Source organism: Tripterygium wilfordii, chromosome 7 (genome assembly GCF_013401445.1).
Source record: "Tripterygium wilfordii isolate XIE 37 chromosome 7, ASM1340144v1, whole genome shotgun sequence".
NCBI classification, from domain to species: Eukaryota; Viridiplantae; Streptophyta; class Magnoliopsida; order Celastrales; family Celastraceae; genus Tripterygium; species Tripterygium wilfordii.
In genome coordinates, this window is record NC_052238.1 from 3,463,751 (window position 1) to 3,486,384 (window position 22,634).

The following is a 22,634-nucleotide window of genomic DNA, read 5'->3' on the forward strand; positions in this document are numbered from 1 at the left end:
AGCAGTAGTTCACTGCACAGCACTGCTGCTTCCGGTCTAGTTGTAGATATTTCCATACCCTGGCTATAAACCAAAATGACAATGGCTATGGTTTATTTTCTAAGTTTATGTAGTGATTTACAGTGTAAAGACACCAGCCAATTAACCGACGACATAAATAATCTATAGCAGCTTTTACGCATCAGCTGTAGCTCATCATAAATTCATATCTTAAGAGGAAAAAGATGCCACCCGACTCAAGGCAACGGCTGTCTTTGATCCAGATGGACGACCTAAATGCTTGCCGATGAAGTCCCCGGCCAACAGGAGTTTGGCCAGATCCACGTTGGTTTTCACACCAAGCCCATGCAGCATGTACACCACGTCCTCAGTGGCAACGTTTCCTGATGCCCCCTTCGCATAGGGGCATCCTCCTAAACCAGCAACAGAGGAATCCAGAGTGCTAATCCCCATCTGTCAAATATATACAGAGAAACATTGAAATAAGTATGTATTGTGTGTGTGTGTGTTTATACATATGCCATCTTTTTCCTACTTTTAAGGCATTGGATGAGAATAAGAAGTCCAGGTTCCTCAGCAATAACCTAAACTAGACATGTAATTAGCGAGTCACAAGGAGCATCTGCAAGAACTCCCAGAGGAAACCTGGACTGAGTAAAGTGATATGCAGATGTCAATGGTTCACTTTCAAAGAAATGCCTTTGAAAGGGTGGACCTACTCGGATGTAGAACTGTATCTTGCACTCATGCGTGATTTTATATATTTTCGAAGTTTCAAGTGCTCTTCCTCTTCCTCTTTTTTCTTTTTCTTCTTTTCGAGATTCAAGTGGTCTTCCTTAATGATGTCTAACCCAAGACAACAGACCGATGACTGGTAAGATGGCTAACCTGGAGCGATATCAAAATGTTGGGAAGAGATTGCCCATAAGTGTCATGAAAGTGGACAGCAAGCTTCTCCACAGGAACAACATCCATTACAGCTTCAAGCATGGGAACAACAGTACCTGTTTCACAGAATATTTTCAACATGGCTCTTCAAATATTTATCATTTTTCTCCTCACTCAACATGTAAACTTCTTTCCAGCCATATATATAATGTATGGCATAGTCTACTTAATATCAGTCATCAACAAGCACACACAAAACAGTTTAAATATATACTTCCAAGCAAAGAAAGTATCAAATGGCATACAAGAAACATGAAGAGAAAAGGTGCCACCAATCTAAGAGAGCAACTTGTAAATAAACAGATAACTACAAGAAAGCAGGGGAAAAAGAATTAACGAGACACAGAAACTTGTGGGAAGAACAAAGTACTGAAAAATCAATCATCAATTATAAAAACTGACATGAACCAACAATAATATCTGAAACAAAGTGAATCTGAAATATTACCAGGTGTACCAACCCCAATCGTATCAGCAAGAGAAATCTCAAAGCATCCCATCTCATAGAGCTCTTTCGCCACATATGCCACTTTCAAGGGTGTAATTGGTCCTTCCACTGGACATCCAACCACACATGATACATACCTATCAAAGTTGAATGCCAATATTAAATTTAATAGATTTTGATTAAAAGAATACATTGAAAGTTGAAACATTGTGATACCAAATAATGGCCATGTTTACATTTGATGACTACAATTATTCAACAACGGAGAAGTCAAATCAACACAACAAGACTCACGAAACAAAACTAGCTGGCATTGGTAACGCACATAAACAAGATTCTTCAAAATCAAAATGGCAACTGCAGCAGTCATCAAATTCAATGCGACTCCTTAATGATTAAATTTCAACCCATGCTTCCAAATTATTCGGACAACACATAAAAACTTGATAAATTAAAATATCAATGATCATGAAAGTAAAACATAAGAAAACCAAAACTGGCTGGCCATCATTACTATGCACCCAAAAAAATTTCTGACACAATAGAATTTGTGACCTTATTCACAGTAGATGCATTTCATTTTAGTGTGCCTGTTGGACACGGTACACCCTATTGTGGAGCACTGGAATTTTTATACAAGAAAATTCAGAAAAGCAATTCAATCAGAATTGTAAGAAAATTGAAAGATGGCAATGGAATGGGGAGAAACACTAATGAATATCTGACTATCACATGCACATGAAAGTATTGCCAACTTTTAAAAGGATTACTAGTCCTGAGAGCTGGACAAGGGATAGAAGACGAATGTGCACGCATTTGGCAAGATATCTAATACGAACTTTCCAGATTTCAGACTTTTATGACAAAACAATTAAATTCGATAATATATAAATGGATAGCATGACGATGCAAGACTTATGACTTGAAAAGGTGAAAGACAACAATGATCGACAAAGAGGCTTCTTCTCTTTATGTGAAAAGTAAATACAGCATTCTTTTGAACTACTTCCAAAGTATATGAAGCAAAACAATAAGAGGGATGCTCCACAAACCAGCATTATTCTGGCATAAGAAGATTCGACTCATGTAATTATCACACAACTTCGTGAGATTTTAGCCAAAATCCAACTCATTTAATTATCACACAGGAACATGGTAGAAAATTAGGAATTTGGGTGATGACCAATAACCTAAAGGGTAAAAAAGCTTCATAACATATTTTCTAAAATGAAACTTCTCCTAATATTAAAACATGCCCGAAAAGTGCAATGCTGAAAACAGAGATGCCATTGCTTTGACAGACTGAAACCAGAGAACAAGATACTAAACAATTTCCATGAAGAAGAGAGAGAGAGAGAGAGAGCATACCCCCGAACAGGAATGGAGAGCTCTTTAGCAGCATGAGTAACAGCTCGGTAACGAGAAAGACTCTCCTCAATACTGCAATTAATGTTTGATTTTGAAAATGATTCAGAAGCTGATGCAAAGACTGCTACTTCCTTTGCACCAGCAGCAATAGCTGCTTCAAATCCCTATAAAATTATGCAGCAAATAAGAAATTCTCAGTTATTCAAAAATCCAAAATTTTTCTGTAGTTACATATTAAATAGAGATACCCACTTTCAGGTTAGGTGTTAGAACAGGCAATCTAGCCCCCTCAACACCACAAACTCCATCCATCACATCTTTTGCATCTGCTAACTGTAAATTGTAAAGAAAGAAAACATTAACTTAATCAGAGTGAAGTAGGTGATATTGAATTTTATGTTAGAATTAAGTTCATCAAATGCAAATTCAAATCAATAAAAAAACCAATCAAATGAGTGAGAGAACTGGTAAACCATTCCTCTCATGATGCAGCCTGTTAATAAAATATACAACACTATTACTAACACCACCGCTTAGAAATGATAACAACAACAACAACAACCATTATCATGAAGGTATCTATAGGAAACTACGGAATCACGAGATACTGTAGTCTATTACAAGAACACCTCCCTAGCAAGCAAACATCAACAATGAAGGCAAGTGATTGCGCAAGATCAGTCCCCATTACTGCTTCTATTGAGCTTTTTTCCCAACAAGCTATGTCTTTTACTCTTTTTACTAGTAATAGCGTGAAAAGGACTCCAACCTTTCCCTGGTTGAGCTAGCATGCAAAATGCACGTTTATCATCATTTCAACCTCTGAGGAAAGTAACATAAATCTCTCTTAAGGATTTCAAAGGGAGATTTTTTGTATTTCTACCCCACAAAAATGTAACTTATAAATAATGGGCACGATAAGAAAAACTAGAAGTAAGAATGCCAACAGTACCAACTTACCTGAGGAACCCATTTAGGTGAGACAAAACTTGTGGCCTCAACAACAGGCAACCCGGAAGATACCAGTCTACGAATCAACTCAACTTTCACAGATGTAGGCACAATGCTTTTCTCATTTTGTAATCCATCCCTAGGACCAACTTCCACTATTTTCACAAACTTTGGTATACCTTTGAAAAACTGCTTTATCAAATAAGGGGGAGGGGGAGAGAGAGAAAATGGGTCAGATGAAGCAACTCAATATAAAATTGCAGTTCAAATGCAGTTAGCTAAGTACCTTGTTTCTCATATCCCCAATGTGGTTGTCTCTGGAATTGGAATTACATAATTGACCTTCAAAATACGATGAATCACAAGCACTTCCATATACCACATGATTCCTCCCTGAGCTTAATGTCCTTTGATTGGGGAAGTCACCTAACACATCTCTTGAATTCCTTCTCCATGGATATGCCCCTTTTGAATACTCTTCATAATCTTCGCTGAAAATAAAAAAAGGTTTCAGGTTACTTATATAGCCGAAGAGAATTGACAAAAAATCTTAAGTACACAACAGTACTCATGTGTAGGTGATATTTTACAGGCTAGAAACAGAATGAATTCACACTTCTATCCTGAAAAGGGATGGACAAAAGTAATGGAACTCATTTACCATGATGTAGTTCAGCAAGTTGAAATGAACACAGTGGGAGGGGGATGAGAAAACATCTCAGTGGCAGATATCAACTAGATCTTCTGACCAGAACCGGTCCCACTTTAAACAATTAACCCAGCATCATTTTAAATTCATGATGCACTTAACTTTTTAGCAGCCATTCCATTTTTAAAACTGAACCAAGAATTACAAACAAATTGTAGGATCTGATGTGGGCTGTATACTGCTGCTTGTACACATGGTTGCAGACACACACATGCTAGAAAGTTTTAAAGCAGAAATTCAAAAAAGGAATGTGCAATAAGTAAAGGATCAGAAAACTATCTGTGAATGACAATAAATTTTTTGAATTTCATTTACCAGCAACTGTTGGACAAGCTGCAGGTTCTTCCTTCAATCCAGCAGTTTCCCATTCCCATATCATCATTTCTGGGCCGACAAGCGCCAGATGAGAACCTTTGGATCCTGTTCACAGTACTCATGCTTGGCAACTTATCAAGACCAAGTGGTTCCTCTAGACTCGACATGGCTGAAGAGACTTGAAAAATGGAACTGTGTTTGACACATAAAACAAGTAAATATCTGCTTCTAATAGTTAGACAACCTTAGCAACGGAACAGATATAACATTACATCCCCATATTAACAGATCAATCCTGTCAAGAATTCAAACTGATCCCACTACAAATGAGTTATAGAACAGTATGTGGTATATCGATCCAAAGCACTATAAGTCTAGCATAAACTTCAGCATTTATCAACTTGTATGCATATAAAATTAGTCAAACAAAGTACCAGAAAATCACACTATCAGGCTCCCATAGGCAGAACACTTAGAAACTCACATTGTAGTTTCACAATGTTACAGACTTAGAGAAGCAAGAAAGTAAAAAAAATTTACAATTCATGTCAACAAAACCTAAACATCATATTAGAGAGATTTCTTCTCACATTGCAAACTGAAATTCTAAAGCTTTCATGGGAGCAAATTCAATTTAATAACAAACAAGCCATTCAAGAATTCAGCCAACAACAAAGGTTACAGATGTAAGTTGAAAACGTGCAATCATCAAGTTGCCACCAAATTCGAAGCATTCAAACAAGAAGACACAAACTATCCCGTCAATTACCAAGAAATTGAGGCAGAAGAAAAGGAGGGGATGAAAAACACACATTGAAAATTCAAAGTCTCTTCCTTATTTCCATTTAATTCAAGTGTTGACATGCATAATGCACTCACTCAAACAGAACATCACATGCAAAACAGAAAACTAGAAACGTGAGAGAGGCAAACAGACCTGAATTCCAGAAACTAGGGTTTCCGAAATTGAAATTGGAACCCTAGAATTTGGGGGAGTTTTATTAAATTTCTGCGAAACAAGAAACGGAGGAAGAGGAGAAGGTAACGCAACGTGAAGGTGGAGTTGGGGTGGTGGTTGGTGGTGCAGCTGTTTAATTTGTTTGGTGAAAGTTTACCGTTTCGTTTATTTTCCCTTCTTTTCTTTTCTTTTCTTTTTTTTTAAATTTATTTTGTTTTCCTTGTTCTGGAAGACAAGAATTTAGAAACGAATCGCCAAGAGGAGGAAAGTAGGAAGAGGAAGGATTGGTGGTAGGTGGTTTTCAGTTGGAAGGTAGGTCTTTTTCTCCCGCTATTTATTTGTTTCTTTTTCCGTTTTGCTTAATATTTAAGTGATTTAATTTGCTACCATTTTTTTTTTATTATGTTCTTCAGGCTCTCAGCGCCACTCACATTTATGTTGGAATTTTATATTTATTTATTTTTAAAATCATATATTACCCAATTCTTACACCCACGAGAAATTCAAAAATACCTAATTAAAATCATATTATCCCAGTCCGCCTACCAGGCTAATATTGGAATGCCACGTGTCAAACAGCGTATGTCTCGGTGTCTTTTTCCCATCTCACAATTCCCAGTTGTGTTATAAATGGGTAGATAGATAGCACGAATTCGCCACCAAACTCCAAGCCCAACTGCATCATTGATCATAAAATAATAGTATTTCAAATAATTTGGAGACTATTTTCTTTTTCTTTTCTCATTTGTTTCGAATGGTGTGGTGTGTTCATGGGCTACCACAGGAACAATTGGTGGCAATAGATACAGGACTGTTTTGTGGCCTCATAGGACTGGGCCCCTGTTTTGATTTGATAGGCATTTGATTTATGGTTAATGCTGAAAATTGGGTCATATGAATAATGTTGCAAAATGGATGGTTCTAGCAGTGACCAAAATATCAAAAACTGGGAAAAAAATAATAATATATTTTTTAAAAAAGGTTCTTGAAAACATCGATTTAGTTCGAAGATTGGGATATTTGGTCCATTAATCTCGAGCGTCGTAGTGGGCCTAACTGATTTGGAAAAACGGAAAGGCCATAAAAGCCCATCGATCTCTACAAGTTGGTCAGTCCATGATGTATCAAAATGGGCCGAGAAGGTCCATTGTAGGCCTTGGGCCACAATCATGAAGTAAATCTTGAACATTAGCGTGGCAGAAAACTAGTTTCTGCTCAGGACTGCGGATTCGTAGAAGCTGGGAAGCCCCCTATTCGCTCCTGCAATTCTTCGAAGCAGGAATTTGAATGATAATTCGAGCGTAAATCCATTGCATGGGAACCCTGCAAATGAAGCCACATTATTTGTCAAGCAGCTAAACTCACGCAATCATGTCTATCTTCTACAGACTCTTCATATGTAACCTTAAACGCGCTATCAAGGTCCACGACGTACAGAGACTCAAGAAGACGTGGTTGGCCTCTCTCAGTTCTAAAGTGGGCCGGCAGACACGGTCCACAGGAGGCTCAAAGTTTTCGTTGTCTGGGTTGTCTCGTCACAGTTCACGGGCGGGCCAGCCACGGCCTGACCATTTGTTATAAATTTTTTGGGCCGGCACGACACAGCCCAAATTAGTCTCGAGGCTTTCGTGGGCTGGGCCGTCTCGTTACAGTTCACACACGGCCTGGCCTTTTTTTTTATAAAAATTTGTCGGACCCGACCTTTTTTATAAAAAATTGAAATAATGGTGTTATAGCAAGGGTTAGAACCCTGACCTTGGTGTATAAAATCGAAGACTTTTTATCACTTAAGCCCAACTTCACATATTTGGATGATTCCCCTACTTAAATATAAGAAAAACTATCGAGTAAATGTTATTTTTTGCCACTAACAAATTACCCTTGTTACAACTCGCTTCCTCACATTTTAAATGTTTCACATTGGCCACTCACTTTACAACTTTGTTCCATGGGAAGGTTTTTTGCTGGTTCGATCAGTCAACGGACCATGTGGGACTGACCTCAAATGGGCTGGGCCGAGCTGACGGGCTTGAGGCTCATTTGCCATCTTTAGCACTGGGTGCCTCTCCACTTCTAGAGGTCTCTAGTGGTGTTGTAGATGCGATTTTTACATCCATATATTGTCCATCATTGTGTACATCTAAGAGCTTTTCTACCCTCCCCTCACAAATTTATTTATATAAAATATATCGTCGTCCCCCACTTGAACCCATGACCTCGTGGAGATGGGAAAGCGAGAACTCAAATTATCATCTAAATTAGCAGTTTAGCGGTTCTTCAACAAATCGAGCTTGGACAGACAACACAATATTATTAAAAAAACCTAACTAATTAACTACATTAGCCACAACATGTGAAGATCACAAGGCAAAGTACATTCGATGAGCATGAAATTCAAAGACACAAAGTAAATTATAAGCTATCAAAAAACAATGCTCAAAACGACAAAAACTAGCATAAAAACATACATCCCCTAACCACACAGACTATTATTGAATGGTTCCATTATGATGCATTATTGCAATATTGTCAATATATAAACTAGTTTTTTTGTCTTCATGAACCATATGCTGACTCTTTGTGATTCATATGATAGCACAGTGAACATCAATCAAGAAGTCATTGGCTTTGAAGGTAAATTTGGAAGCTGAAGGAGACCACCAAGTAACCTATATATAATTAGCAACCTTGCTTTCCTTCATTTCAGGACCAATTGAGTACTCTAAAATCAAATCCCATCAATTTCAAGCAAAATATATAATACTCATCATCCTGCTTAATTTTCTTAGCCAAAATAGTTATGGATTCCCACAAACCCTCTATCAATGCCTTCTATGACAGCGCACCCACTAGTCCAACTAGAAGCTTCAACAATACTTGGTTCTATAGCTTGCCTTCAAGTCCAACCAGAGGTGGATCAAAAGCTATCTATAATGTTCAAACAGAGCCAAGAATTCCAGGAGCTTATTTTGAAGATGTGAGTTCCGATTTCGATGAATTCGAATTCGAAACTTGTCTTCGAGTTGGTCTCGACGAAGACAGAGAAGATTCATTGGATGATCATCATCAGCAAGGTAAGGTAAGGAGACAACAAGGAGGGTCACTTCCTGCTATGGCTTTTGCTGATGAGTTGTTTTGTGGAGGGAAAGTCTTGCCACTAAAACCCCCTCCCCGTCTTCAATACCCAAACGGCAACGTTTCATGGAAGAACCCAACATCTCCCAAGTCCTTCAATTCAATAATCAAATTTGGGAGCTTGTGGAATGATGATTTCGATCCATTCATGGCAGCATTAGAGAACGTGAAGGAAGAAAAAAGTGGGAAATCGGAACAAAAGAATTATAGACGGGCCCAGTCCCTGCCACCTATTTTGCCCACTACGCCAGAACATCCCAATGGGCCTGTTTGTGGGCTAAAACTGGCTGAGCCCAAAGGAGTGGTGTATGCAAGACACGCCAGACAGCTCGCAAAGGCGGAAGCAGATGAGAGGCCCAGCAGGCCCACTATTGAAAAAGGTGGCAAACAGAGTAAGAAGAAGAAAATCATGAAATTGATAAAAAGGAATTTATCGATGGCAAAAACAAGTGATGAGGAGAAAGATGCAGCAGCAGCAGCTGCAGGAAAAAAGTCAACAAAACCAAAATTGAGTAACAAATTTAGGTCTGATGAGCCAATGGGATTGATGAAGTACAATGAGGACAAGAGGAAGTCAGATCATGATATGACCAGGATGGCAATTGTACAGTGGAGGCCCAAGTTATTCTCGTGCATGGGCTATGCACCAAAGTATGTGGACTAAATAGGCCATATTCTTCATTTTTATTACTTTAATAGTTCATACTTACCATGTTGGTGATATTTGAAGTTTCTTTTTTATTTTATATAATATAATAACTAGTCATACACCCGCGCAAAGCGCGGCATTAACTTTATTTAGGAAATAAAGATGTCCGATAATTTGTTAATATTTTGTTAGCATAACGAACATTAGAACTTGAGAAAATAAGAAAATAACACAAATTACATTTTTCACAACAGACAAACTCTATAACAAACATAAGAAACTAACTAATTTTTCACAACAAAGAAACTCTATAACAAACATAAGAAAATAAGAACATATGAAACTAACTAACAAAGTCAAGACGCTGTAGATTTCATAGTCAAACCTCAAACTGTCTCGATTACTTCATTGTAGGCAGTAAACTCTTTAATTCTCAACCGAAATTCCACGTTGTCCCAAACATTAATGCTAACAAAACACCACCCCTGTTACTTTTTATGGGTACATTAGGGTCTACGGATATCAATAAGTGACCTACTGATTTGTCAGTATGCATATACAACCAATACTTGAAACAATGATTCATCGAATAACCTATTAAACCTGAATGAGGAACCTAGGTATCAATGGGTTTGTGGGTCGTGTATTGGTGTGCCGATTAAAAAAAAATGACTACTGAAACTGCTAAAATTGGAGAAGAAAGAATCATTGCCACAAACTGCTAAAATTGCCAGGCCAACCCCGAGTTCGGAGTTTACCATTCCCCAGGGAAGAAAGAGTAAGGATCAGACAAAATAAGCAGATATTCATTCCAACAATGCTGATATAAAGCAATGGCGTCCTACCCAATTTACCAGTAACAAATATTATGATCAAGGTAAATGAGGTTTTGACAAACCCAACAGCCATAGCTGCCGAATGAAACCGAGTGGTGCCCTTCATTTCAGCATCCTTTATAATTATAGACCCAACAAATCAGTTGTTACAAAAGGAAAACCAAATGCATATATCAGAGATCTCATACGCAAAAGATCTTTTTGCTAATGTCTCATACCGAATTCCAAAACTAATGGCTATTGATAAACTCAGCCTTAAGAAAAACAAATTAGTATGAAATATGCACAACATCGGGAACAACTCAAAAAACTAATACAGGAATATCATATATAAAAGATATTATTGTTAACGTCCAAGACCAAATTCCAATACTAACGGCTATTGATAAACTCAGCTTTTGAAAATGCACAACATGGGGAACAATTCAAAAAACTGAGAGTAGAATGAAACCTGGCAAAACATTATCGTTGAATTCTTGAATGATGCATGCTAATCCAAACATAAATTACAATGACTTTCATTCGTCCAACTAACATCCTCCACAGCTAAAAGCACCCAAGTATCCACATATATAAATTCCATGCCTTTATGCCAAATACAATATCTTATATCAATAAATCACTGAATAAATTATGCATCATCATAGGCCATGTGTCCTTCAACATCAATTTGCTCCGTATTTTAGTTGGTCCCTAAAAAGCATTATGTAATTCAGAAGTTATAAGAAGAAGAAAAGCAATATTGAGCAGTTCAATTGTACATTTAAGTTTAACCATTGATTTTTTTTAAAAATTCACCTTAACCACTGATGGTCCAGTGGCAAAGTTTTATCCCAGCTTTCTTGAAACATTACTAAAAGCTCAAAATATTATAATTCTAATATCAAATCTAGCATACCGTAATAACTGTGTTTATCTAAAAAAACAATTCATCATAATATTAGATACAGATCAAAACTGAAGTTACTGTGCTCCGTAATAGGATATTAAGCAATATTGAGTAGGAAAACAATTCAATTGCACATTTAACTACTGATATAAAAAATATCTCGCATTTGCAATATCACAAGAAAGGATAAGGGGAAAGGGAGGGAGGCATCATCAATGGACAATTTACTGCTCAAGTTCTCATGTGTGTATATGTGTGTTTGTGTGTGTGTGTGTCCTATAATGCCTACATCAATCTATGAGTATGAGTTTTGGGTCACAAATACCATTAGTGTTTGTGTAACGGTTGCATTCTAATCATTGGATTAAACTGTACAGGCAGTGCTGCAAATCAATCTTTTTTTTCACACAACTATATTAGGTACAGAGACCATTATAGTTGACAGGTACACAACTAAATGATTTATACTGCACCCTCTTTAGGGCCCATGACACAGTGATCTTTCTTACAATTGCTTTGATTTTGACAACTCCAATGATACTTGGAGATAAAGAAATTCCATGAGTTCGTAGAACTTTCATGCATACCCAGACATATAAGACCACTTAAAGATGACAAAGACATATTTCGCTAGTGAATATTGATAAAGAAGCTTGTCACCATACCTTGGGCAATAATGAGATAAATAGAGTTATCAGATTTGACACAGTATTTGATATTTGCTAGAGATTCATAATGAAGAAAATATATTAACTCCTGAATAGAGAAAATCATGAACTCAAATTCATCGACTAAATCAAATCTAAGCTCAAGGAAAAACTCGGAAGACAATGACATTATTCTCATAAATCAAACTTGCCTTGGGAGAAACTGCGGGAACACAGGCATTTATAGTTTCGGACCAAGTAGATACAACATCAAGAGGTGGAGATATATACGATCCATACAATGTTAACCCAGGCCTTATTTCACTTAACTCTTCAACTTAATAAAAGCATATATGAGGTTACCAAAGCACGTTTAACAAACTGTGTATAATTAAACTTCACAAAGTGGCAAAGCAAATTACCTTTATTGACTGCACAAATATGGTGTTAGGTCTGATAAGAATCGAAGAACTTGGTACAAAACTATAAGTAGAACCATGAAGTCCAAAAATCAGAGTAATTGACACTGGCACACCAGCACCCGATGCAAGATACCCAAGGACAGAATTTGAAGCTAATAATTGCGGCCTCTTCTGGCGCAACATTGAAAGTCTTGGAAATCGTGAATTTATGTATTGTAACCTTACATGTTGTACATGTTGACCTTCTTCTGGAAAAAAATATATAGTAATCAATATCATTCGTAATACACTAACTCATAAATAATTATCAGGCATTACAAAAAAAACATATATAAATACAATTTCTACAAACAAACAAAAAATTTACCTACAGAACTATTAGATAGAGCAGTATGAGATACTGAAGCCAATAATCGCAACCTTTTCTGATGCAATATCGAAATTCTTTTATGTCTCGCATCCTGTATTTTTGCCTCAAATGTTGTAGATGTAAATTATTGGGAATATGATTTTGAAGTCCAATACAGCTAGGAGAAAGATGTTCTTCGAAAAGTACACAAAAGCATGGTAAATGCATTAGTATTTAATAGGGGTAAAGTTTGTACAACAAAGAACATTGAATTTCACCAAGAAAAATACCTCCATGAAATACATAGGCAGATGATTCAGGCAGCAAACATCCAAGACACGACCATCCACTCAATCCATGAAAAGCCATTTCCAATATCATCTCAAGAATGTCCCTTTCCCTCTCTTTCACAATATAAATTTTTAGAAATTAATTTAATTTTGGAGATTTAAAAAATACAAAAAATACAGGGAAAAAAATAAAAAATCAAATCTCACAATAAACTATATATATAAAATTTAATTTGAAAAACAATTGCAAAATTATAAACTTAAACTTGAAAAACCAATTCCTAGAATTTATTATTTGAAAATAACAAACAAATACACATAAAATAAGACAGAACATGAAAGACCATTTCACAACACAAAACATAAAAAATATCCAAAATGAAGGGCACGACCAGACCTTATTCGCCTCATAAATACTTCTCTTATACCTAGCAAATTTAAACCTCTGCTCAACGGCGATCCCCAAAATGGTCCTGCTAAAAACATATTAAAAAAACCATACCTAAATTTTGAAGTACAATAGCAAAAAACAAAAGTAATGGGACATCCATCCAAACCTTCTTAATCTACTTTGTTGTAACTTAAATCTCCTAAACAATCTCGCATGCCAAACTATGGCAATAATATTGGAGACAATAATATTGGTTTACCTTATGCTTTTCTTCAAGCGAAGCAGAACGGAAAAAAATCAAGGGGCTGATCGTACAAAACTATGGCACTGTTAGCCACCCTGGCATTGGAAACAGAATGCCAAACTAAAATCAGATGACTAAACACAAAAAAAATTGCAGGTTTAACATCTCATTCTGTTAAAAATTCTTTTTTTTTTTCAATCCTCACTACCAAAACACGAAGAATTTCGCACAAAAATTTCAACTAAAGTGTTTCCAAATAAATTTATACATCCTAATACAAACAATGAATCTTTTAACACTAAAATCAACTCAATTTAAATACATGGAAGTCTAATACTAAACTTATTCATTTAACATGATTGGGTGCATCAGAGACTTCTAAAAAAGGACATTCAGAAAATTACAGTTATGTATATGCAACTTATTTGGCCTGAGGTTCAAATCCAACAAGCGATTTGACATTCGGATCGAAAACTATAGATTTGAAAAAGAACCGCAAATCCAATCCCAAAACAAAATAAGAAACCACTAACCTTGAACTCTCAAAAGTTATTTCAACTAAAGTGTTTCCAAATAAATTTATACATCCTAATACAAACAATGAATCTTTTAACACTAAAAACAACTCAATTTAAATACATGGAAGTTTAATAAGAAACTTATTCATTTAACATGATTGGGTGCATCAGAGACTTGAACAAATGACATTCAGAAAATTCAGTTATGTATATGCAACTTATTTGGCCTGAGGTTCAAATCCAATAAGCGATTTGAAATTCGCATCAAAAACTATAGATTTGAAAAAGAACCGCAAATCCATTCCCAAAACAAAATAAGAAAAAAAACTAACCTTGAACTACCAAAAGTTATTTATTCAAGACTTCACTGGCCAGCAAGCTATAACCTCAGGCTCAATAAGAGACTCTCATCCACTTGAATTTTGACACCGTTTGAAGCAGATTAGTTTGTCCAAAACAAAGACGCCACATCAACTTAGATACTCTGCTGACAGATGACCAGAAATGTGGATTCAAGTTAGATAAGAGAAGGAATGAATGTTGCCTTCGATTCGGCTCCGACTATTATATACTTCGGCCAATACATGCATCAGAACAATAATCGAAAGTGTCGCTTCTTCTGTTTTTCAATCAATACATAATGACTATCCAGGTTTATTGAATAAAATAAACAATAAGTCAAATTAAATTTAACAACAATCAGAGGAGAAGAGCCCATCGCCAAACCATACAAGATATGAGGAGAAAAGAAATCGGAATCGAGATGTGGAGTCGACGGGAATGGAGACGAAGCACGTAAACAACAAACGAACAACAGGTCTACGATAAGATCCAATCGGATCTGATCCGTTCAGATTCCACAGATCCTGCCGATTTGGTTGGTGGGATATGGGAACGGACATGTTGGGAGATGGAAATAGAGAAGGGGAGCAGAAGACGTAGAACGAAAAAAGGCTTTCAGATTGTCCGTTTTTTTTCTGCTTCTTTTATTGCCGCAAGAGACGTTTGGAGAGAAAGTGTATTGGAGAAATAGGGAGATAGCTGAGAGCGTCTGAAAAACAAATAAAGGGATTATAGAGTGTCCACGTAGGAAGAAACAGGAAGTTTTAGAAGGCCAGGTGTCAAAAAAATAAGAGCTATTGTTAGAGCCTCTGCTTTATATATATGTATAGAAGATAGATAGATGTATAGATATGTGAAGATTATAGGGCTTGGGTATCTTTAATTAAAATATAGTGAAAAACTACAAAATAAGGCATTAAAATATGGGCTTTCACTGCAGCCAGGTACAACAAGGAAACAAGAGTTCATCATGCCAAAACAGAACTATTATCTTATATGGGCTGGAGGGCATCAAAGCCTTGCACATTGCGAAAACATCAGCTGCTTAAACTTCTATATTTCTTGGTTATAACTCCATATGGAACATCAAAATTGTACCAATGGAGGCAGTTCATATGAAAGGTGCACATATACAGCCTTGAAATCCTTAATGAAAAAAATTGAGTCATAGTACAAGTAGAAGAGTAGAAGACCATTGTTGATGAGGATCCAAGCCCTGTCTTCACCATTAACTTGCTCTCGCGCGCTAACCCGGTATAAGTGGCAATTTTGTGCAGGATCATTCACAGTAAAAAATGTAGTAAGCTTTTGTAGTACCTGATGACGAAAATAGAAAGCCTATTCCAATACTTCTACTGGCCAAAGTCTCCTCCACATGGAAATCTCTTCATTACTTTTAAGCTTTCGGATTCCACCATAAAACCCATCTGCTTCATTCCCTTCTTCCCTATGGTCTTTTCTGCTGATTGTTCCACGCCTCCATGGTGAGCCAGGGGTGTAATGATTGAACTCCAACACCACTTTGTCTGTTAACACAAATCCGACACTAATCTGATGAGCATCCAATCACCTGAATTCCATATCCAGTACACAACCAAATTCCATATCCAGTAAAGGACAGTGTAAAGTAAAAAATTTAGCGTCCATCTTCTGATTGTTCAGATAAAATCAGTTAATAAAAACATAAAAAATGTCACTCTCAAAGCGGTTTTTGGGCCAAAGGATTGAAACAAGTTCAACATTCAACCTAAAATCAAATGAACATGATTTCTATGACTCCTAAAGTTTCACCTTATGCAAACAACAAGTGGGATGTAAAAAGAAGATGGGCTACCATTCATTAATTTATTCCTATCTTTGTCAAGTCATGAGTATCGAAGACAATAGGAATCGTTTTCCTGCGATATATCAGGATCATAATGGCGGTGCCTTTTACACAAATACAGTTGAGCTCCATAGGTTTCACAAAGACAAGTACCAACAAATGAATATAATTGGGTGATCCCCAATAATACAAGAAATCATCACAATCCAAAAAAAATTCTAACTTGGCAAAGAAACAAAGTCCATAGGAGACAATTCGATCTTTCAGTGTGGTTGGCCATAAATATTTGACTTAGACACGGATTATGATAATGTTGGTAGAAACTATGACATACTGACAATAATCTGTACTGGGGACCAATTTAAAATGGCACAAGAAGTGGTCCATGATATTGAAAAATAGGATTTAAAGAATGGGCAGGTGGACAACTATCCGAACAAAAGAACTTTCATCACCAAAAAAGGCTGACTTTACATTTCTCTCATCAAAGAAAATATGTTCTACAATCTATTATCACTTTATCCTTCTCTTCAATTTCTTTTCATTCATTTTATAGGCAATCAAATGGAACACAATGAGCCAAGTGCAAGATGAAGGAAATGAAATAAACTCACCATTGTTTCGACAGTGGCAGTGAGTTTCGTTACCATCACACGGCTCAAGGTGACCGACAACACCATACCACCATCCTGCAATACCATACATCAAATTTTATTAGAGACGAATTTTACTTAAGTTGACAGAATTACATATCCAACTGTCATATGTTTGTGTATTGATAAAACCGTGTCCTTAATAAGAAATTTTGTTACCAATCATATGTGAAATAACCTCATAAAAAGAATAAATAACAAAACGAATATAGAAAATGGAAAATTGAACAAAAAAGAACACATTTAAGGGTGTTGAAGAACAAACCATATGGGAATTCTTTGTTTCTTCTCCACTGAATCTCGATGTCATCTCCGGGTCGTAAATCATTCAAACAATCAGATATGTGAAGATCGTAAGGGGATGTGTCAACAACGGGTGCTCTTAACCTCTCCCAAGGCACATTAGTCTCAATAGAACTTTCCCTCCTACCATGCGGTGGATACCTGAAACACACCAAAAAACTTTTATTCGTCATTTCCAAACAACACCTACTACATTAGTATTGGCCATAAGAGCAGCCTTTACAATCTACCTGGCTAGGAATGTATCGGCCCGGGGATCATAGCTTAGCTCAGCATCATAGCAAGACAGTATAATTGTATAAACCCAACATGACCATTCTGCACCACAAAACATGTTATCAAGACTAGATAACAAAAACAATCCAAAGAGACTCAATCAAATATGGCATACCTCACGATTGTAGACCTGAGCAGGGAACCAAAACTTGCCAGTCTCGAGAGCTAAGTACCAAGACATGATTGAATCAACAGGCAAATAACTCCTCCGCTTGCTGTTATTGGTGCTGTCAACAATTCTTGATCTTACCCACCAAAAAGGCCAAACTATTGAGAGAAGCTTCATTAGGCCTCTCTGTCTACCTTGCCCGAGATTGACTGAATCTCTGGAAGCTAGGTACCATTGCCACTCTCTATGTGCAGCTGGACCCATTAGTCTACCCCATTTTTGCTTCATATGCTTTTCCCACAAGTGATTGCTAACACATCTTTCCCTCAGAGACATACAAACATCAGCCATACTACAGAGCCCTGATGGTGGTAGCCTCTCAAGAATGCATTCCAAGGTCAGTTCAGGCAAGTCCAGCAAAGACATACCTGAGCACTCATTAGTGGCTTCAACTTGAAGACTGGAACCCATCTCTTTTGTTGAGGGAATTCCAGTAATATAGAGTCTACAAAGAGTGTTCTTTATGAAGTTGGAGATGGAGAAGATTGAAACTTGTTTCCAGAAACAAAGAGAGAGCAACCTCATCTCAGATGCCCATGGTGGGGGTGGCTTGAGAGGGAGGTACTTAAAGAGGAAAATGAAGGAGAAACAAGTTATGAGCAAAGTAAAGTAGCATCCCTAATTAAAAAATAAATAATTTGAGGAGGTCAAATTCTACAATGGGCCGAATTCAAGCTTGGCATAAGCTGATCGAATGGAGGAACCCAGTTGCGGAAAAACCAATGGTAAAGAAAAAACAGAGAGGCAAAACCTTAAATTGTTTGAAAAGAACAGAATCACTAAACAAATACTCATTACTCCATAAGAAAGCAGAGTGGTCTATTCAAAAAAAATGAAGACGACCAATAGATATATGGGTTTTTCGTATTGATTCATGCGAAGCCCACCAACCCACTAGCGGGTCTATCCTCCGACTCCTCCTACTGGTCAAAGTCTATAACTCGGTAGAACTACGTGGGTTCTCTCGTATCTGTTGCACGAACTGCAGATGAAAAATATGCAAACTTTGATAGGGAAAAGCAGCCTACGCAATCTAGAATTCAAAGGAACAAACTTTTTCTCCTTTTTTGGTTTTAATCGCTAATCAAAATGAGCAAAAACAGGACATATTGTACAGCTGTCCTTCAAAAGCGAGAAGAAACAGAAAGACAGACCAAAAACACAATAAAATAATAAACCCTTTAGGGAAATCCAATCCAAGTGGTGGGGTAGCTAAAAGAGTAAAGATCTCGTGGGTGTCTGTGACACCTGGAACAAGAAACAACACATACACGAATTGATTGAAAACAAGTCTAGATACAATTATACAAAGACCCATGTGAGCATTTATTTAATTTGTGTTTTAAAAACAATATCAATGAAGTAGAGGAAAACAGATCTGGGTAGTTGGGATTGAAGCCATCCAAACCCAACAACCTCGAGATCTGTATAATCCCTAAGAAAAACACAAAAACACACAAATGAGAGAGAAAGGAACAACAAGAAGAAGAAAATAGATAGACAGATAGAAAGATTTTGATAATGAATGTGAGGTTGCGGGGTCCTTTCCCCCTCACATCAGTCCAAGAAACTATTCTTCAAAATCCTAAAGCAAAAACTAGCAAAAACAATAATATATTCATGCAAAGCCATTAAGAAAACTTGAAATCTTATGCTATTACAATGATGATAATCATTTTCTATGATATCCATTCTACCAAACAGACCCTAAGGAGGCCCAAGGCCCATGGATTAGCTTTGATATGAGTTGGGTCAAACAGAAGGAAGCAGCATCTTGTATCTGCGCTTTTGCCGCTTTATAGTTCACCAGTGGGCTTCGTATGATCAAATGGATATGTATTCAAATGAATCTGACTATATAAAACATCTCGCACATGGGCCAAATAGTTCATGAGTGGGCTGATAAGCTAGGAAATGTATGACATAATCTTAGTCGTCAACTGAACTTTGGGCTTACCCCAAAAGTTTAGGGTCCAGTTTAAGGCTTAGGGGTACCCCGTGCTATGATGCGACATTTATTTCTTGTACATTCCAAAACGTACCCGTGACTTAGTTTCTTCAATCACCGTTAGGAAAAATAGATTAATGTTTCATACTCTTAGTTATTCAAAAAGATAAAGAGTTAAAAAGATACTCTTTGGTCATGGAATCTTAAAAGATCACCAGGAGATATCTTGTTTCACCATAGTTTATAACAATACCAGTCCAGCTGTGATGAAGCACTAGAAAAATTAATTCATTAATCCTTGTGGATGAGACCAGGAACAAGCATGATACAGTGATACACGCAGATCTTACCCATTTACATACTATGCAGAGAGACCACAATATATACACACATTATCCCCACATATTATATTATGTGGAGGTGACTGTTTCTAAAAATTGAATTGTAGATTCGCCTCTTTATATACAGTGCAATGCTCATGTTTGTATTCATTCGTAATACTTTTAAGAGTAACCAAAAAAAAAACCTAAATAAAATTGAAATTTGAATTACAAGACTAAAGATGGGAGTACAACTGTACAAGTCGTAAATCAGATTTTTTCAGACACCCGAGAAATACTTCTAGGAGTTTGACATAGTACAATGAGGTTGTTGTAGAACAGATGGGAGTACAACTGTACAAGTGGTACTCCATCTTCAGCAATCATGGAAACGAAAATGAATCTGTACTGTTTTGTAGTACAATTGAAGGAAGTACCAGATAATGTGGTTCTCTATATAAATAACATAACATGGAATCACCCTTTACCACTACAATCTACATCCTGTTTAGGGCAGAATGTGTATCAGTATAGACAGATGTAAAAAAACAGAGACAGACGTGGAGAACTCCTACAGGAGCGACCTGAGAACACATGCCTGCTATGGTCATGTGTTCTCAGGTCGCCCCTGCTGGGCTTTCCTCTACCACTAGATCATGTTGCTGTGACATCATTGTGGGATGATCAGATAACCGCTGTTCGATCACGAGGTAATTTAGAACATTATTGCATATCAATGTCTTTTACTTTTGTTGGGAATGAATGAACAATGAACAGAAAGTTCAGTTTATACATTAGAATTCATAAGACTGCCACATGATTTGAATTGTGAAACAGTTTGGACACAAGTACGAAATGCAGGATCATGCAAGTCAAAGGAAATACAGATGGATTTCTCTCCACAAATGTCTGAGCAACTTCATGCCAGAATATAGAATGAGCATGCTGAAATTTGAATCCAAGAGCCCCAAATCAGTCCAACAGCCCAATTCCTTATTATTATGACCAAGAATGCAGGCCCAAATTAAAAAAAAGTGCTCAGAGCCCAGATTGCATCATAAGAAGCTCAAGGCTGTGTTTTTAAACCTAATGAGGCTTTAGGGAATGGGGGCATCCAAATATGCAGGGGTATCACATGTCCTAAGGATAGTATTCTGGCTCTTAGTTGTGCTGGTACATCATCTGTCGAGCAAAACTACATATGCACAACTAACAAATGCTCACAGATGATTTATCACAGTTCTAACTATTACGCAAAACATGTGAGGCCAAAACACCCAACAAATAAGAATACAGACTGCAAGAAAAAATGTAGAAAGTAGCATAACGTACCTCTGGAGTCTTGTCACCCCGGAAATCTTCATAGAAGAATGTCAGGAATAGAGAATGAGTGGCAATCAGATGTCCAGAATCCTTACAGAAGACTGAGTGGCAATCAACTCTTCTTGGCCAACATTCTTACAAACGCAATTTATCATCAGATGTCCAGCACGGCAGCACCTAATAATGAAAATTTTTACCATCTGATTCACAAGTGACTACAGTTCCCTTCATCCACTTCCAACTCAGGTTCTCCTTCTACTCATCTCAGAACCTTCATTGCCCAATATATATCAGAGCTAGTTTCTGTTCTGCCACTACATCGGTCAAGTACCCAAGTCTCTTTCCTTTTTGATGCGCCTCTAAACTTTTCATGGCCACCATCAAAGCTGAGAACAGGAAAACAGCAAGAAGATCCAAGGGCACGAGGGAACATGCCAAATTGCCAATAGCACATTCCAAGCTTTTGCCACAACCCATCTATCTGAATTTCTCATTTTCATCTGTTGACTTAACTTTGCTTTTCATTCGGCGAAGTTTAACCAACTCTAGCTTCCCAGCTGCATGACGGATAGATACATCTTGCAGAAGATTGACTCTGGCTTCCGTGATATCTGAGTTCAATAAACATTTACTACATTGAGTTTTTGGAGTTTTTCCAAGACAGTTCTGCAACCTATCAGCTGTGCAAGAAGAAGGGCTGAATCCATAAGCTGGTGTTTGCCATAAGCTGATACCACCAGAAGACATTTATGTTGGAGCTCCTTCAAAACTGCATTTGGTATATTTATTTTTAATGAAATGACGTCGTTCTCAGCTGCAGAATGTTTGGAGCATTGAGGCGCTTTAGATCAACAAGATGTCCCACAAGCCATGAAAACATAGATGAAAGTTGTTCAATTTGGCAAGAGTCCATAGTAGGCTCCAACGTTGTGCGAGACTGCGTTCCTGAATAAGATTCAGAAAAGATAAACAAATACAAAGTAAAAGAAAGCCAGTTATATTACAGAAACTATAGCAAAGCTACAACATAGTTCTTTTCGACTCTGTCCGACAACAATGCCTTGATGTATAATCTAGAATGATTAAATGGACGAAGAAATTTCTGAGCAACAAGTTCAACGATGTTCTTTTGTTTTTGATAAATAATATTGATTTTTATTATTAATTGTTTTTAGCATGTCGGAGGATTCGAAGTTTAAGTACGTTCCTATGTACTTGTTTCAAGTGAGGAATGACCATGTTACTTCAAATCCATCTATAAAGGCATAATAAATCCATCTATTATGTACTAATCAAAACTGAACGAGCGAAAATGGACACGAGGCTTCTGATAAAAACTTGCAAAGAAAGTCATTGCTTGATATATGCAAATCAGAGGACAAAAGAACAAGTTAATAAATTCTTGTTA

The 22,634-nt window shown here is 37.0% G+C and overlaps 2 protein-coding genes, 2 long non-coding RNA genes and 1 pseudogene across 5 annotated transcripts; 2 read left to right on the forward strand and 3 right to left on the reverse strand.

Annotated features, from left to right (window-relative positions):
* Positions 1–29: 29 nt before the first annotated feature.
* On the reverse strand, positions 30–5,956 carry LOC120002988 (hydroxymethylglutaryl-CoA lyase, mitochondrial-like). 2 transcript variants are annotated; one of them, XM_038851875.1, is made up of 9 exons: positions 5,677–5,956; positions 4,740–4,931; positions 4,002–4,206; positions 3,725–3,904; positions 3,017–3,097; positions 2,765–2,928; positions 1,397–1,533; positions 889–1,004; positions 137–453 (listed from the first exon to the last, which is right to left on the reverse strand). In XM_038851875.1, the coding sequence occupies exons 2-9, from the start codon at positions 4,904–4,906 to the stop codon at positions 211–213; spliced, it is 1,293 nt and encodes a 430-aa protein (XP_038707803.1). In that variant the 5' UTR covers positions 4,907–4,931; positions 5,677–5,956; the 3' UTR covers positions 137–210. The 2 variants fall into 2 exon arrangements, with proteins under 2 accessions (XP_038707804.1, XP_038707803.1); XM_038851876.1 differs by lacking the exon at positions 5,677–5,956 and having other exon boundaries at positions 30–453; positions 4,740–4,906.
* Positions 5,957–7,068: 1,112 nt separating this feature from the next.
* Positions 7,069–9,585, forward strand: LOC120002470. Its single transcript, XM_038851243.1, has 3 exons — positions 7,069–7,173; positions 7,675–7,831; positions 8,487–9,585. The coding sequence occupies exons 1-3, from the start codon at positions 7,069–7,071 to the stop codon at positions 9,494–9,496; spliced, it is 1,272 nt and encodes a 423-aa protein (XP_038707171.1). The 3' UTR covers positions 9,497–9,585.
* A 2,570-nt stretch (positions 9,586–12,155) lies between these two features.
* On the reverse strand, positions 12,156–13,017 carry LOC120001866. Its single transcript, XR_005469050.1, has 3 exons — positions 12,915–13,017; positions 12,643–12,818; positions 12,156–12,523 (listed from the first exon to the last, which is right to left on the reverse strand). It is a non-coding gene; the product is annotated as an uncharacterized LOC120001866 (long non-coding RNA).
* Positions 13,018–15,320: 2,303 nt separating this feature from the next.
* LOC120001864 lies at positions 15,321–18,634 on the reverse strand (annotated as a pseudogene).
* Positions 18,635–18,891: 257 nt separating this feature from the next.
* Positions 18,892–22,123, forward strand: LOC120001865. The gene is made up of 2 exons (XR_005469049.1): positions 18,892–20,613; positions 20,741–22,123. It is a non-coding gene; the product is annotated as an uncharacterized LOC120001865 (long non-coding RNA).
* The last annotated feature ends 511 nt before the right edge of the window (positions 22,124–22,634 follow it).

Coding starts and splice junctions, on each gene's coding strand:
- LOC120002988 (XM_038851876.1), bottom strand. CDS start 4,906: ATGTCGAGTCTAGAGGAACCACTTGGTCTTGATAAGTTGCCAAGCATG. Junction 1,005..1,396: donor GATTGGGGTTGGTACACCTG/GTAATATTTCAG, acceptor TCTGTGAAACAG/GTACTGTTGTTCCCATGCTT. Junction 454..888: donor ACATTTTGATATCGCTCCAG/GTTAGCCATCTT, acceptor TATATTTGACAG/ATGGGGATTAGCACTCTGGA.
- LOC120002470 (XM_038851243.1), top strand. CDS start 7,069: ATGTCTATCTTCTACAGACTCTTCATATGTAACCTTAAACGCGCTATC. Junction 7,174..7,674: donor TGGCCTCTCTCAGTTCTAAA/GTGGGCCGGCAG, acceptor TGGTTCGATCAG/TCAACGGACCATGTGGGACT. Junction 7,832..8,486: donor CATATATTGTCCATCATTGT/GTACATCTAAGA, acceptor TAATTTTCTTAG/CCAAAATAGTTATGGATTCC.